Below are 12,799 nucleotides of genomic sequence, written 5' to 3' on the forward strand. Positions count from 1 at the left end.
AAATATCTTTGAATCTAGCAACTTTACTCTTATTCCATTACCCTATCCACTCAAAGTGTTGAAAGCCATTATAAAACATCCAATTGCAACATAAGGACTCAATCTTTCCCCAATTCTAGCAAATTTATAAAAAACACTCAATATACCCAGTTTTCTATTATCTAATATAGCTGGTGTTACCTGATGAATATATGTACATGTACATATCAATAGTAGTATAACTTGCAAAAGTGATTGGAAATTGAATAATGCAGACTAGAATTTGGGTTAAGTTAGTATCATTTCTATAAGAATCGTTATTCATCTACATACCATCGTGATTAGTAGTAATTCGTGATTTTTTAGTTTGAAAGCACTTGTGATATACTTAGTCTAAATGTTAAGTACTAAAAAAAATTAATTTGGTTGTCATAAATGTGAAGTCGAAAATTTATGTCACCATTTTTATTTTTATGAAAATTAAATCGAATAAACATGTTTGATATTTTTTCAGACCTCACTTTTTTTTTTCAATATTAATTGTTTATTAGATCAGTAGTCTAGCTTGCTAAACAGTAAAAGAATAAACTTAATCTATAGAGGAAAGATTTCTAACTAATAATTTCTATATACTTGTTTTGTAATATAATCTTGAATTAGCAATGATGGATCACCATCTAAAAACCTCTGCATTTTTTATATATTTTTTCATTTTCTTACTATATTGTCTTTTAAAGTGTTCATGATTTCATTTCGATAAAGTATTTAAACTGAATCAAAATGTAGGAATACCGGTATCCATTTGTTAATTTGGGTGTCGGAGAGCTCCAGGCTCTCCGGCTGAGTTCGTCGGAACCCATTTAACCTAAATAAAGCTTTCAAATACCGGTTAATATTTGTCATTTCTGAAGGTTGTAAAGTTAAGTTGCATATTAAAATTCTCAGTTGTAACCTACGATTTCTTGGTCCAATCTGTTGCCACAACAATTTTGATGCCCGACATTGAAATATTAGGTGGTTTAACATGGTTCTTGCAGGTAATTCTTTTTTGCAAAGATTGCATGTCCGAATGTTTCTTTCTTTATATCTAAAATGTCCAAGGTTTAGCTTATGAAAATAATCCAAATCATATGGATGTAGTCCTTTGGCTTTGTTTAACATTTTGAAGAAGGTTTTCCAATCTGTTTCTGTGAATCGCATTTCTCTTGTCCAACCATCTGGGATGATGCACTGTCTTGCGTTAAGTTGGTGTTTTCGGGATCTTTGTTTGTATGTTTGGAGATCCTCTAAAGTTGGATTGTTAATTTGTTGTAATGTGATTGCATTTCTCTTGCGTGATTTTGATTCTTCGAGATCACTTTATCTTTAATAGTCAAGATCATTCTGTTAGCCTACATTATCAATTCAAGAACACATTGAAGTCTTTGTTTGATACGAGACTTGGGGTTATGCAAAGATTTACTAAAATAGATCACCTAAGAATGTTAATGACAAGTGGAAATAGAGTTAGAAACAGAATTTTGCAACCGATTTAAATTTGATCTTTGAATTTATATCTATAAAGAATGAAATTTATCAACTTTGCCATCAACAATCTCAGAAGCAACTTCACCATCCTTATCTGAATTGTACAAAATAATACCGTTTTCCTTTGCATGTTCCCGTTCTTGTTTTTTATAAAGATATAATACTAAAAATGTCCACACTATTAAAGCAAAAGTTGAAGCTGTGATAAATGAAAAACCTTTTAAGTATCTTGGGGCTTCAACTGTAGACCATGTTAACCGTGTAATCCAAACTGAAAACGTTTGAGCTATGATATTCATTGAAAATAATAAAACTTGTCTTTTCCTGAAATCAAAACGACATATATCCCCTTGCCAAGCATAAACAACTGGGGCAGCTGACCATGACCAATATTGGAGGACCCAAGCGAACCACTTTGCCCCCTCTGGTATATTCCAAATAGCTAACAACAAATTTCCCACAAAATTAAAGATTTGGGATATAACTATAGCACTCCATCTACTTTGGAAAAAATCAGCATAGCAGCAAACTAAGATAAGATACAAAATTCCCAAACTTGGAGTTAAACTTGTAAAATTTTGTAATCTACTGCCAGTGAAGCTAGGTGTGCCATCTTCTCTTGTTTTAAATTTTAACCATAATGGATACGCCCCTTGTGGTCCTGATGTATTGTTCCACAAGAATATACACCATATTGATAAAACATAAAAGTGCCAAGTTGAAAAAATTGACTTCCAAACATTTTTATCAAAAAATTTTTTTAGTGCGTCTTTTCTAGGTTTTGAACCAACATTAGCTCTCTTCATTCTTCTTCTAGCAACTCTTATATCTTCGTCAGTTAAAAATATACTATAGCAATCACTTGGAGTGCCTGGGAGCATATATAAACCCAAAATACCGACCACAAAACTTGCTATTCCATCTATACGAAAAATCCAACGCCAAACTTGACCGGGAGTATTTCCAAAGGCATTTTCTATACCACCCGATATTAAACCAGAGCTAAGAACACCTAAAAATTGCCCGATATAATATAGGCCTGCTCTACGATTTAATTCTGTAGGAATGAACCAGCCGGCGAGTAATGAATGATAAGCAGGGTAGAAAAGACTTTCACAAACACCAATTAAAAATCTGACGGCTTGAAGTCCACCAACTGACTTTACTTCAGCCGTTACAATAGTTAATATTGACCATAACATATCTGAAATAGGAAGACTATATGTCAATGGATATTCATAAACGACTATAACAGCTGCAAGTTGAAAAACCACTGTTCCGACATTAAAAACCGTTTGAGTATTAATTAAATCATTTTTCACCATATTAATACCACCTTGATCCTTAGGCAAATATAAACCACTAATATAGGCGTTTGTTAAATTCACAGTGTCGAGGTATTTAATCCAATAAGCAACCATCAGGTAAAAAGTAAGTAATAAGTCAAGTTTTAAAATTAATTTTTTCTCTTCATATGTATCATCATCATGAAACCAATGATACCATTTTCTATTTTTCTTAACTTTGGTCTGAACTCTATATTCATATTCATCAAAAAATTTCCACCATGGTCTATCTTTTTCATCCCTATATTCATAAATTTTATCTTCAGGGCTTTCTTTTTCAAAAATCTTAGTATCTGAAACTTTTTCTGATATTTCTTCTTTTTCAGATGATTTTATTGAATCTTCACCAGAATCTATGAAATTACCAAACTCATCTTCATCAACAATTCTCCTTTGAGGTAAAAAACCCCATTTCAATCTCTTGAATGGTGTGATAATGGCACTCATATTTTGAAATGATTTGACTCAAAAACATTTTCCATTAATATGTTATTGATTTCAGGATATTCATATAAGTTTATCGTTTTAAATTGTGGCTCTTCAAAATTTTCATTAAAATTAAATCATCGTAAATGAAATAATAAAAATTATGAGATGTTTTAAATTTAATTATAAAGTAAAACTTGAATTGTTATAACGGAATTCTATTGTTTTTTATTGTTATTTTTTTTTTTCGTAACTTAATTTTGTAACTTGTGCGGCCTAAGCGAGTCTTCTTAATTTTTTTCTAATTTTTTTCTTGTTTTGGAGGATCTTAGGTTTTGTGTAACGGAATGAGACGGTTACCTAGCGTGATGTTCAAAATATAAATTATCAAATCAACTAAACAAACTGTGAAATTCAGGTGTGTAATTATTGATGTGGCAGAAAATAAATCACTAGATAACTCCAATTAGTTAGGTTTTTGGAATGTATCAAATTTATAATTCAAGATAGGGAGTTTAAACGTTTTCCGAATCAATAACTGTTTCCTGTTATTTTTTTTCCAAAGTTCTTTTATTTTTTTTCAGAACCGATTGTTAGCCAGATAGTTAGTAAGCACCCGGTTGATCATGAAACCATATTCAAAATTGTAAATATGTTAAAATTCGTTGAGAAGGTGAAAACTATATGTAATCTTTAAGTAGAAAGTAAGGTATCGAACTATCCTCAAAACCATAAGATCAAGAGCATTGAAAATTCCTTTGTATTTGTAGAAATCTTAAAGAGTTGCACCAAAATTTTTTCTCGTCATTTAATGATGAAGTTTGATTGTTAAATAAATGATATGAAAGTTTCATTGTTGCCTAAGGGCTCTGTTATTAATGAATAGGAAATTGCAACTGTAGTGGTATAACTTAACCACAAAACCAAGCCAATAATGCTGAAAAAGCAGCAAAAAACGATATCTTGATGGAGCATCATTGACTCCAAAAGTAAATCTGAAGATGGTTGAGCTATTGTATTTACCGGCAATAGTCTCATTTTAGATGCACAAAATCTATGTTCTAGAATGGAACAAAAATTGGTGAGGCATTTTGAATTCAAAACTAAATGAGTTTCGAGTTATTCGACCAAATGTTTACTAAAGTATATATTTCACAAGTTAACAACAAAAGGTAAGCCTTCAGTGATTGAATTAAAACAATGTTGATTTGAGTCAATTTATGGTGGAAATTGTTTTTAGTAACCTCAATATTCCCAATTCGTAATTAATATAAAGAAAAGAAATATAAATTTTACTTCTATACTTCAAGTAATAAAATAATGATCATACTTTAACAAATGATACGAAGATAAATTTTATATTCAGAAATGAAACAGAAAAAGATATTTCAAAATTCGATATAACTATAGCACTCCATCTACTTTGAAAAAAGAGCAATGTTATCAATAACTATTTGGAAGAATGCTTAAACTCCGCTCGACGACGTCAATTTAATCGAGAGAACGGTAGATGAGCAGTGTAATGGATGTGAAATAATAATGTTGATAGTATGAACCATACCCGAAACAATTATATTAATGATTCTCAAAATTTTTAAACTCAAACTGGTTTTTTAGTGGGTAGGGATTGAGCAATCAATTAGTCTCCCACAATCTTATATTTGTATAAAATTACTATAGAAGTTTTTTATCCAGAAAATCATATTAGCTTGTGTCATCAGATGCCTAGATGACTTTCGTTATTAATTAGTATATAACTGTCTATTTTTATAGTATTAAATTAATAAATGAGGAATATAGAAAAAAAAAATTAAAGTTCTAGACTTACTTAAAAGAGTATTATATAGAAGTTGAAAAATTGTAGCTAGTGATGTTAAATTATCAGCTTTTTTATTAGATTCAATATATAATTAGCTAAGCGTACTCGGTGTTACTTCATAAATTATTGTTAATTAGACATTATAATTTTATATGTAAAGATAAATGTAAGTTGATTGAATAAGTATCTATCTAAATTTTCAATAACATACATCTAGCAATAGGAGACGTTGGAATTTTAAGAACACTTAATTGTTTAGAGTTAGATAGTATTGAAAACATTAAGTCGTTCAAGTTTTTGACAAGTATACGGAATAGAATGTATGATATCTAGAATGTATGATATCATTATCACAAATTGTGAAACCGAAAATCGGAACAATAATGTTCTATTTCCAGAGCTGAAACATATCAAGTTTGCTAAAAATGAAATTCGTTTCGAACGTTTCAGATAGAATATAGAAGACTTGAAGTCATTAAAAGTGTTAGATTTTTCAGACAATGTTTGGTTAGATTATGATTCTGAAGAGGTGGGCCCTGATCCGCTTGACATTTTATCTGGCACATGTTTCGAAACACCTGAATTACAAAGCTTAATCTTAAAATGTCCAGGGCCACCAGATTGCGATTATTATGTGGAACCGTTAAAACCATCATTTAATTGTGGAAATTTGACCAAAATAGAACTTATAAATTTAAATATAGAGTACTTGGAGCTTTATTATTTCCCCAATTCATTGGAAGAAATGGTTGTTAGGGATTTGAAATTAAGAGGAATTTCTTACAGTATTTACGATTTTCGCAATTTTTCCAATTTAAATAATTTGTAGATCTTTAATCTACAAAATAATCAAATTACTTATTCAATATTAAAACATCAAATATTTCCATCAAGCTTAATTTACTTAAATCTATCTAACAATCCAATTGAAGATTTAAGTTGATGGAATTGTTAAAATGACATTAGCTTTGGTATCTATGAGTAATTCCATCAATGGAATAGCACCTTCTGGTTATCTTCTGTGGTTACTTTTTCCAAAATCAAATTTTTTGAATGAACGCAATTTTCTAAATCGAAGCAACTCAAATCTTCAATTTCATTGTATGATAAATTTATATAAATTAAACTTGATGGGAGTTTTTGATGTTCTAACATTGAAAAATTAATTTAATTATTCTGTAAATCTAAAATCTTTAAATTATTTAAATTGGAAAACTGAAACTGATTAATATTAAAAGTATTTTTCGGAGATACCACAAGATTATTTGTAAATTCAAAATTTTTTGATTTTTTCAAAAGGTTTAAAATAGTAGTAAACGGTTTCATTAAAACATTTGTCGAAAAATATATCTTGTCCTGCACTAGTTACCCATTTCCCCTAAATACCCACAATTAAAGTTTCATGACATCATATCCATGAAAAATTATGTGTAGATGACTTGGTATACATGTTAGTAATAAGAACAAATAAAATGAAATAAATAAATAAATAAATAAATAAATAAATCAACTCACCATAAATCAAGTCAAGACTGAGTTAATCGATCTGATTGATATTGAATTATGAATAATAGATGATGATGATGATGAAAACTCTGTAGAAAGAAAAAGGAAAAAGAAGAAGAAGAGAAAAGTAAAACAAAAATTTTTCAACTTCAGGAAAATTCTGTCCTATTTATATTTTTTTTGAAACATAAAATATAGTAAATTTTAACTTATCTTAATAATGAGGCGTATAGTTTACAAAATTTTTAACTATATAAGCATTGATGCATATACTAAATGTATTAATATTGGATAACCCCACAATATCGTATCTATGTTTTACGTATTTCAAATTAATAACTGCTTATCTTATTGTTAAAATTAGATGATCCTCAATCTGAGTAAGATCCTTTGTATTTTAGATCATCAATAGTCAAATTTGACATAGAATAAAGCTCAAATACATTAAGTTTACAACGTTATTTAAAAATCTATAATTAGATTTAAAGTAAATTCAATAATACTTTATTTCAAATGAAGTACATGAACGGCAATTTGATTAATCTCTTTTGGGAAAAAAATTGGACAAATGAGTAATGATAATATTAGTAAATCAAAACAAAACATTGGTGTTTACACGCTAGCTCCTTATAATATTAATGGGTCATCTTATCTTATCACATATTTTTACACTTTTAATTGTGGTATTTAATTTCACTTTAAGTTAAGTAATCTTTAAATTTTGTGTCAAAAACCTTATTCTGAAATTTTATAATTAATTATGTGGAGAGACATTTAACGTCAAAATAAAGCTATTTTCGGTGCAATGCATTAATTTACTAACCATTGGTAAATAATATACTTATACATTTTTGTGTTTTTAAAAAACATATATAGGCTATGTAAGAAATGTGTATATTTGAAAAATGTTACAAAGATGCCAAGATTTTATTTCATTGAATCAGAATTTCGTAAACTTTATTTTACTTTTTTGGACCATGTATTAAATTTAAAATTTAAAATTGTTACAAAAAAATAAAATGAATCTAGAAACCAGATCAGGTAATCCCAAAATATGATATCTTTTATCTTGAGAATAAGAACTGTCTTCTTTTTGATGGTAAATTATCGATTTAAAAATGCCTAACATACAAAAAATTCATCATTTCATTACCTATAAACTTAAATTTAGCTGGAAAAAAAAAAATGAAGACTTACTTTTTAATATTTTATAATGATGTGCTTGATTTACAAAAATTTTGAGAAATACTATTTGATGCATATACGATTGTATTAGTATATCGTCTGTAGACCAAATTTCAAAAAAGGGTTAATACATTACAACGAAAGGAGTCTCATAGTTAAGCAAATATTAACAAATTTTTGGGTTTGTTTATTATGGGTTTAACTCATATTCCCTGAAAAAAATTTAAAACATTTCAAAAATTATACAGACAAATTTTAAATAAATCACCTCTTAAAATAGATAATTTGCCTTTAGAAATTTTTAAATTACCTAACAACAAAGATTAATTCACCTTGCAACCAATTTTAGATTACATCAAAACGTATGAGAACATAGTTAAGAAGGTGATTTAATAAATATTTGTTGGTATTTTGAAATCGGTTGTAAGGTGATTTTTTTTTTTATCCTCAGGTAATTTTTTGTTTAGAAAGGGCAATTTGATTTTGAAGAGTTGGTAATTTATTGATTTTCAGAGGTAATTTATTTAAAATTTATCTGTATTAGTTTAAACTTAGTTTAGTTATGTTACGATAGTATATATGTCAAAAAACCTGTAGCACAGCTTGTCCACCTTTAACCTGTTGTCTTGCTAAGCCTAGCACCACCTACCTTTCCACCACCATAATTCTGCCTACATCGCACCGACTTCTTGTATATAACCAACTTGTCATATAATTCAACAATAATACTTTATTTATTTTAGGCTATTACTTTCACGCGTTTTTATTTTTTTTTTTTAATAAACCAACAAGGTGGTTTTTTTTTAAAAAAAAAGAAGAGCGTTGTGTTGTAAGTATTCATATATATATTACATCATTACTTAATACATCCTATTATATGTCTCAACCACTATTTTTAGATGTTATTGATGAAAGATTAATAGAAAGGTATTCCGATCCAATTGAAATTGATGATCAAGCTGAATTTGATTCAATAGAATTGGATGGTATAGAATCAGAAGTTGAAGATAATTCATCATCATTAAATGAAACAAGATCAAACATGGAAGAAGTTATTAACGAACCAAGATCAATTTCAAGTCGAATATTACAAAATAGAGAAGAGGTCATTCATAGACTTGATTCTGATGATGTTGGAAGATTATCTAGCGATAGAGATGGTAATTATAATTTAGAAGATGAAATAAGAAGTGACGAAGATGAAATTTTGAATGATGAGCAAATAGTAACTAATACAACAAATGATAATACAACAACGGCATTAGATATTGAAGATACTGATGAAGCTGATGAAGAAGCTCAATTACGAGAATTATATACTTATAGGTATACAGAACAGGAATTATTGGATAGAGGTTACAAGCACCTCTTCTACTTAGGCTTTTCAAATCACGGTGAAGATTTAAATACAGGTGCTTATTCTAATGAAGAAATAAAAGCTATTAAGGAAAAAGTTTTAAATTCTAAGATTTCAAATACTTTGTGGTTAAACTTAGCTGCAGCATTATCCAGAAACCCAGAATCAATAAAAGATTGTTATAGAAAGAAAGTAAGACCAGCGCTTACTGTTGAAGAAATGACAAGAATCAGAAGAGCAGATGATGTACGTCAACCTATTTCCATTGCTGAAACTATTGAAGATTTGAGGGTTGCCATCACCTATTGTTATAATATGAATTTAAGTTATCCACCACACAATTTAACACAAAATTATTATTATGCAGCAGGTCTGGGTTCAGACCCCAATAGTTTTTATAAAGTTATGGCCAAACAAAGAGAAGTTGAAAAAAATGCAACTGTCAAAGATGCATTAGACTTCTTAAAACAAACAGCTGATAGTTCTGAAATAAATTTAAATTCATCATCTTTGTCACCATCATTATAAATTTTAAAATTTGACCTTGATAGTAGAGAATTCAAATTGCAGATTTATTGAAAGTCATTTGTGTTTATATATTGACATAGTAAAGTTTACATACATCAAAACAATTCTACTTTCTTTTTGTCGGTTTTTTGATCATTTCAAACAGACTTAGTGAATCGTATTATTGTCGTAACAAGACAGCAGTTCAATTGATTTTTGATATTAATTTGTAATGAATTTATAGTGATTGAATGCATCATCTAAATGTAGTAAACATTCTTCGATTGATTTCTTGACTTAGCTCTTTTCAAGTCCATAACTAGTCAAATAATTTCATAAGTCATAGCCTTAAGATGAACACAAAAACAAAAGGGAATGTAAGTCAATTAACACTATTTTGAACAAAACTTATTCGAGAATTGAGAGCTATGTGGGATAGCTACCATATTTCAGTTATTATTAGCTACCACAGAATTCATAAATATAAAAATAAAGTAAATTAATTAAATTGTATCGTTTTATAGAGAATTAATGGATTTTTTATCTATTCACTTGTTTGTGTAGTAATTCGCGCCTACTATACAACCAATAACAAAATCAACTTAGTTCCATGGTATGAGTATTTGACTAAATATGCATACACACGAGGAGAATCAAATATTGAATTAGCACAATATATAAAAAAGAATAATCGAAATACCAAAATGTTCACCAACATGGAAAAACAGCAATTACTAGCGTGGTTCCATTTGGTTGAGCCATATCGAAAAATAACACAAGTAACTAGAAAAACAATAACAATGGAAGAATATAATATGATTGCACACATGGTTATAACAGAAGAAGATCACCTCATAAACCGTCTCCCTCCTAAATTTTTTAATTCAATTTCAAAAAAGATACAAAATGAAACAATTTTCACAGCGGGAGCTCAAAAATGGAGTTACCTGCTTGGAATTACTTACAAACAATGGAGTAAATTCTTTACAAAGTTGAATGAAACTAAAAGAACACATTCAAGAGGTGTAGAGATCCTACATCGAATAAATTTAGGTCATTTTACATACACCACAGACAATCAAAATTGTATTTTATGTAAACAGCCCTTACCGGCTGGTCAATATTTTGATCATGTTATAACCAAATGTATGATTACGGATTTTATATGGGATTTTTTCAAACCTTGTGAGGGTGAAAGAAGCTTAAAGTTATTTATCGGGAATGATAAAATTTCCAAAATAGCACAATTAAAAATAAATCAATACTTAGAAGCAGTGTTGTGTTATCAGAGAGAACGGAAGAATAAAGATCACAGTGGTCCATTCTCATTACCTAAATTGAATAAATTTTTAACCAAATTTAAATACCAATACCACACAAGGTTCTAATAATATAATTATTTGCTGAATAAAGAATATATAAAGAATATATAAAGAATATCTAATTCCATCAACGTTGCTCCAAATTTAATCCAAATATTAATCCAATTTTTATGGTTGAGGTTTTTCCTTTTAATTGATAATTGATATATTAATATTAATTATTAATTGAAAGTTTCCTCAACAGAAACATGCTTTTATTTTGTGGATCTATAACCTTATATAGTTTAGTATATAATTTATATAGAATGGCTTAATAATATAGTAGAGAGAAAAAAAAAGAAAAAAAAAAAAAGCTATGTACAGTAGAAGAAAAAAAAAAAAAAAATGTACAATTTTCGATATTTAGAATAATCATTCTGTTCATGTTCACTCTAGACATCTTAAATTATAGTTGATTGACAATGTGGAAAAACATCTACGGATACAACCGGATTTCATTCAGATTTAACAAATTCGGCTTCTTCGGAATCAAATCAAATTTCAAACCTAGCTTTCAATTTTAAAAATTTTTCGGATAATTTAAGATTTATCGAAAAAAGCTATCTACAATTCATACTCATAACAGGAAAGGAAAGAGGGATACCCATTCTCGAGGACTATATAGATACAATAACAAATGTGAAATTCATTTCAAATATTTGATCAAAGAGTATCACGGTGGTCATGCCAATTGGAGAATCATAATAATCTTAATGGAGGTGCAAAAATGAAAGATCATCAGTTCCAATCTGTCAATCGATCAAAGCCAGTATAGTCAGTTTCAAAATTCATCAAATCAAAAAATTCAATCAACAAACATAGTATGAATTAATCAAAACCAGAATATTACAAATTGAAATAATTGACATCAAGTAACTATTGAATCAACTTAATCTGAGGTACTTATCAGAATGATCGACTAAAGCGAAAATTAATAAAAGTTTCTCCTTTGAAGAAAGTTCCGACATGTTATTGTTAAATTTGTGTTATGCTTCAGGCACTTGTTGTTGACAATGTTAATGCTACTACTTCAAATCATTATGATGAAGTTAATTCAACCGAATTCAAAAGTTTAACTTTTCTTGATTTTAATGGTTAAACTGGCTTTTATGATCACTGGTTTTATTTTCAATAAGTTATTTATGGTTAAATGCTTTCTATGATATCAATGGTGTCAACTATTTAATGTTTCATATAATTCAAGTCATTATTAATCCATGAGTTTAAACAATTCAAGCTATCCAACATTATGGTATATCAGTTGAATTGAATAGTCTTATTTTTTTTTAAATAAATCCTGATATTTTGATTGGTTTTAAAGTTTTGGTGGTTTTGCTATTTCCATTAACGCCAATTATGAACTAAAAAACTATGCCATTTTGTTGTGTGGTCAGTTTCAGTCAAAAATGCAAACCTGATTTTCAATTTGCTTCTTACGACATTAAATCATCTACTTGATTGGGTCATCATACAGCTGGAAATTTTCCTCATATTTACAATTATTTGGTGAATGGTAAAAATCTTTGTTTCATTTTTCAAAAATTTTATCAACATACCCAAGGTGGTTTATGAATAATTAGAGGACATTTTTCCACTTAATATTGCACCCATAGTACTTTCGTTGGTTTTAAATGCGATCTAGCAAGGATATTTTTTTGATATTATGAATTATGTTAATGATTGACTGAAGTTGTGGAGAGATGTAAATTAATATGAAATCTTTAAATTGTTGAAGGTGTTGACAGATTTAATGGTAATAATGACTAGTTTAACATGTGAAGAAATG

At 28.5% G+C, this 12,799-nt stretch overlaps 4 protein-coding genes across 4 annotated transcripts; 2 read left to right on the forward strand and 2 right to left on the reverse strand. All coding sequences in view use genetic code 12, as the record gives it.

Moving 5' to 3' along the window:
- Nucleotides 1–42: 42 nt before the first annotated feature.
- KGF55_003420 (uncharacterized protein) lies at nt 43–315 on the reverse strand (the record flags this gene model as incomplete). The annotated part of the gene is made up of 2 exons (XM_051758212.1): nt 43–255; nt 313–315. 2 exons carry the CDS (start codon nt 313–315, stop codon nt 43–45), a joined length of 216 nt encoding a protein of 71 aa, XP_051613792.1.
- Nucleotides 316–1,535: 1,220 nt separating this feature from the next.
- On the reverse strand, nt 1,536–3,299 carry KGF55_003421 (SEO1; the record flags this gene model as incomplete). The annotated part of the gene is made up of 1 exon (XM_051758213.1): nt 1,536–3,299. One exon carries the CDS (start codon nt 3,297–3,299, stop codon nt 1,536–1,538), a length of 1,764 nt encoding a protein of 587 aa, XP_051613793.1.
- A 2,120-nt stretch (nt 3,300–5,419) lies between these two features.
- Nucleotides 5,420–5,926, forward strand: KGF55_003422 (uncharacterized protein; the record flags this gene model as incomplete). Its single annotated transcript, XM_051758214.1, has 2 exons — nt 5,420–5,482; nt 5,552–5,926. The coding sequence occupies 2 exons, from the start codon at nt 5,420–5,422 to the stop codon at nt 5,924–5,926; spliced, it is 438 nt and encodes a 145-aa protein (XP_051613794.1).
- A 2,739-nt stretch (nt 5,927–8,665) lies between these two features.
- On the forward strand, nt 8,666–9,673 carry KGF55_003423 (uncharacterized protein; the record flags this gene model as incomplete). Its single annotated transcript, XM_051758215.1, has 1 exon — nt 8,666–9,673. The coding sequence occupies one exon, from the start codon at nt 8,666–8,668 to the stop codon at nt 9,671–9,673; it is 1,008 nt and encodes a 335-aa protein (XP_051613795.1).
- Between the last annotated feature and the right edge of the window lie 3,126 nt (nt 9,674–12,799).

The sequence above is a fragment of the Candida pseudojiufengensis genome (assembly GCF_024610245.1).
Source record: "Candida pseudojiufengensis strain CBS 10847 chromosome Unknown scaffold1, whole genome shotgun sequence".
Lineage (NCBI taxonomy): Eukaryota > Fungi > Ascomycota > Pichiomycetes > Serinales > Debaryomycetaceae > Lodderomyces > Lodderomyces pseudojiufengensis.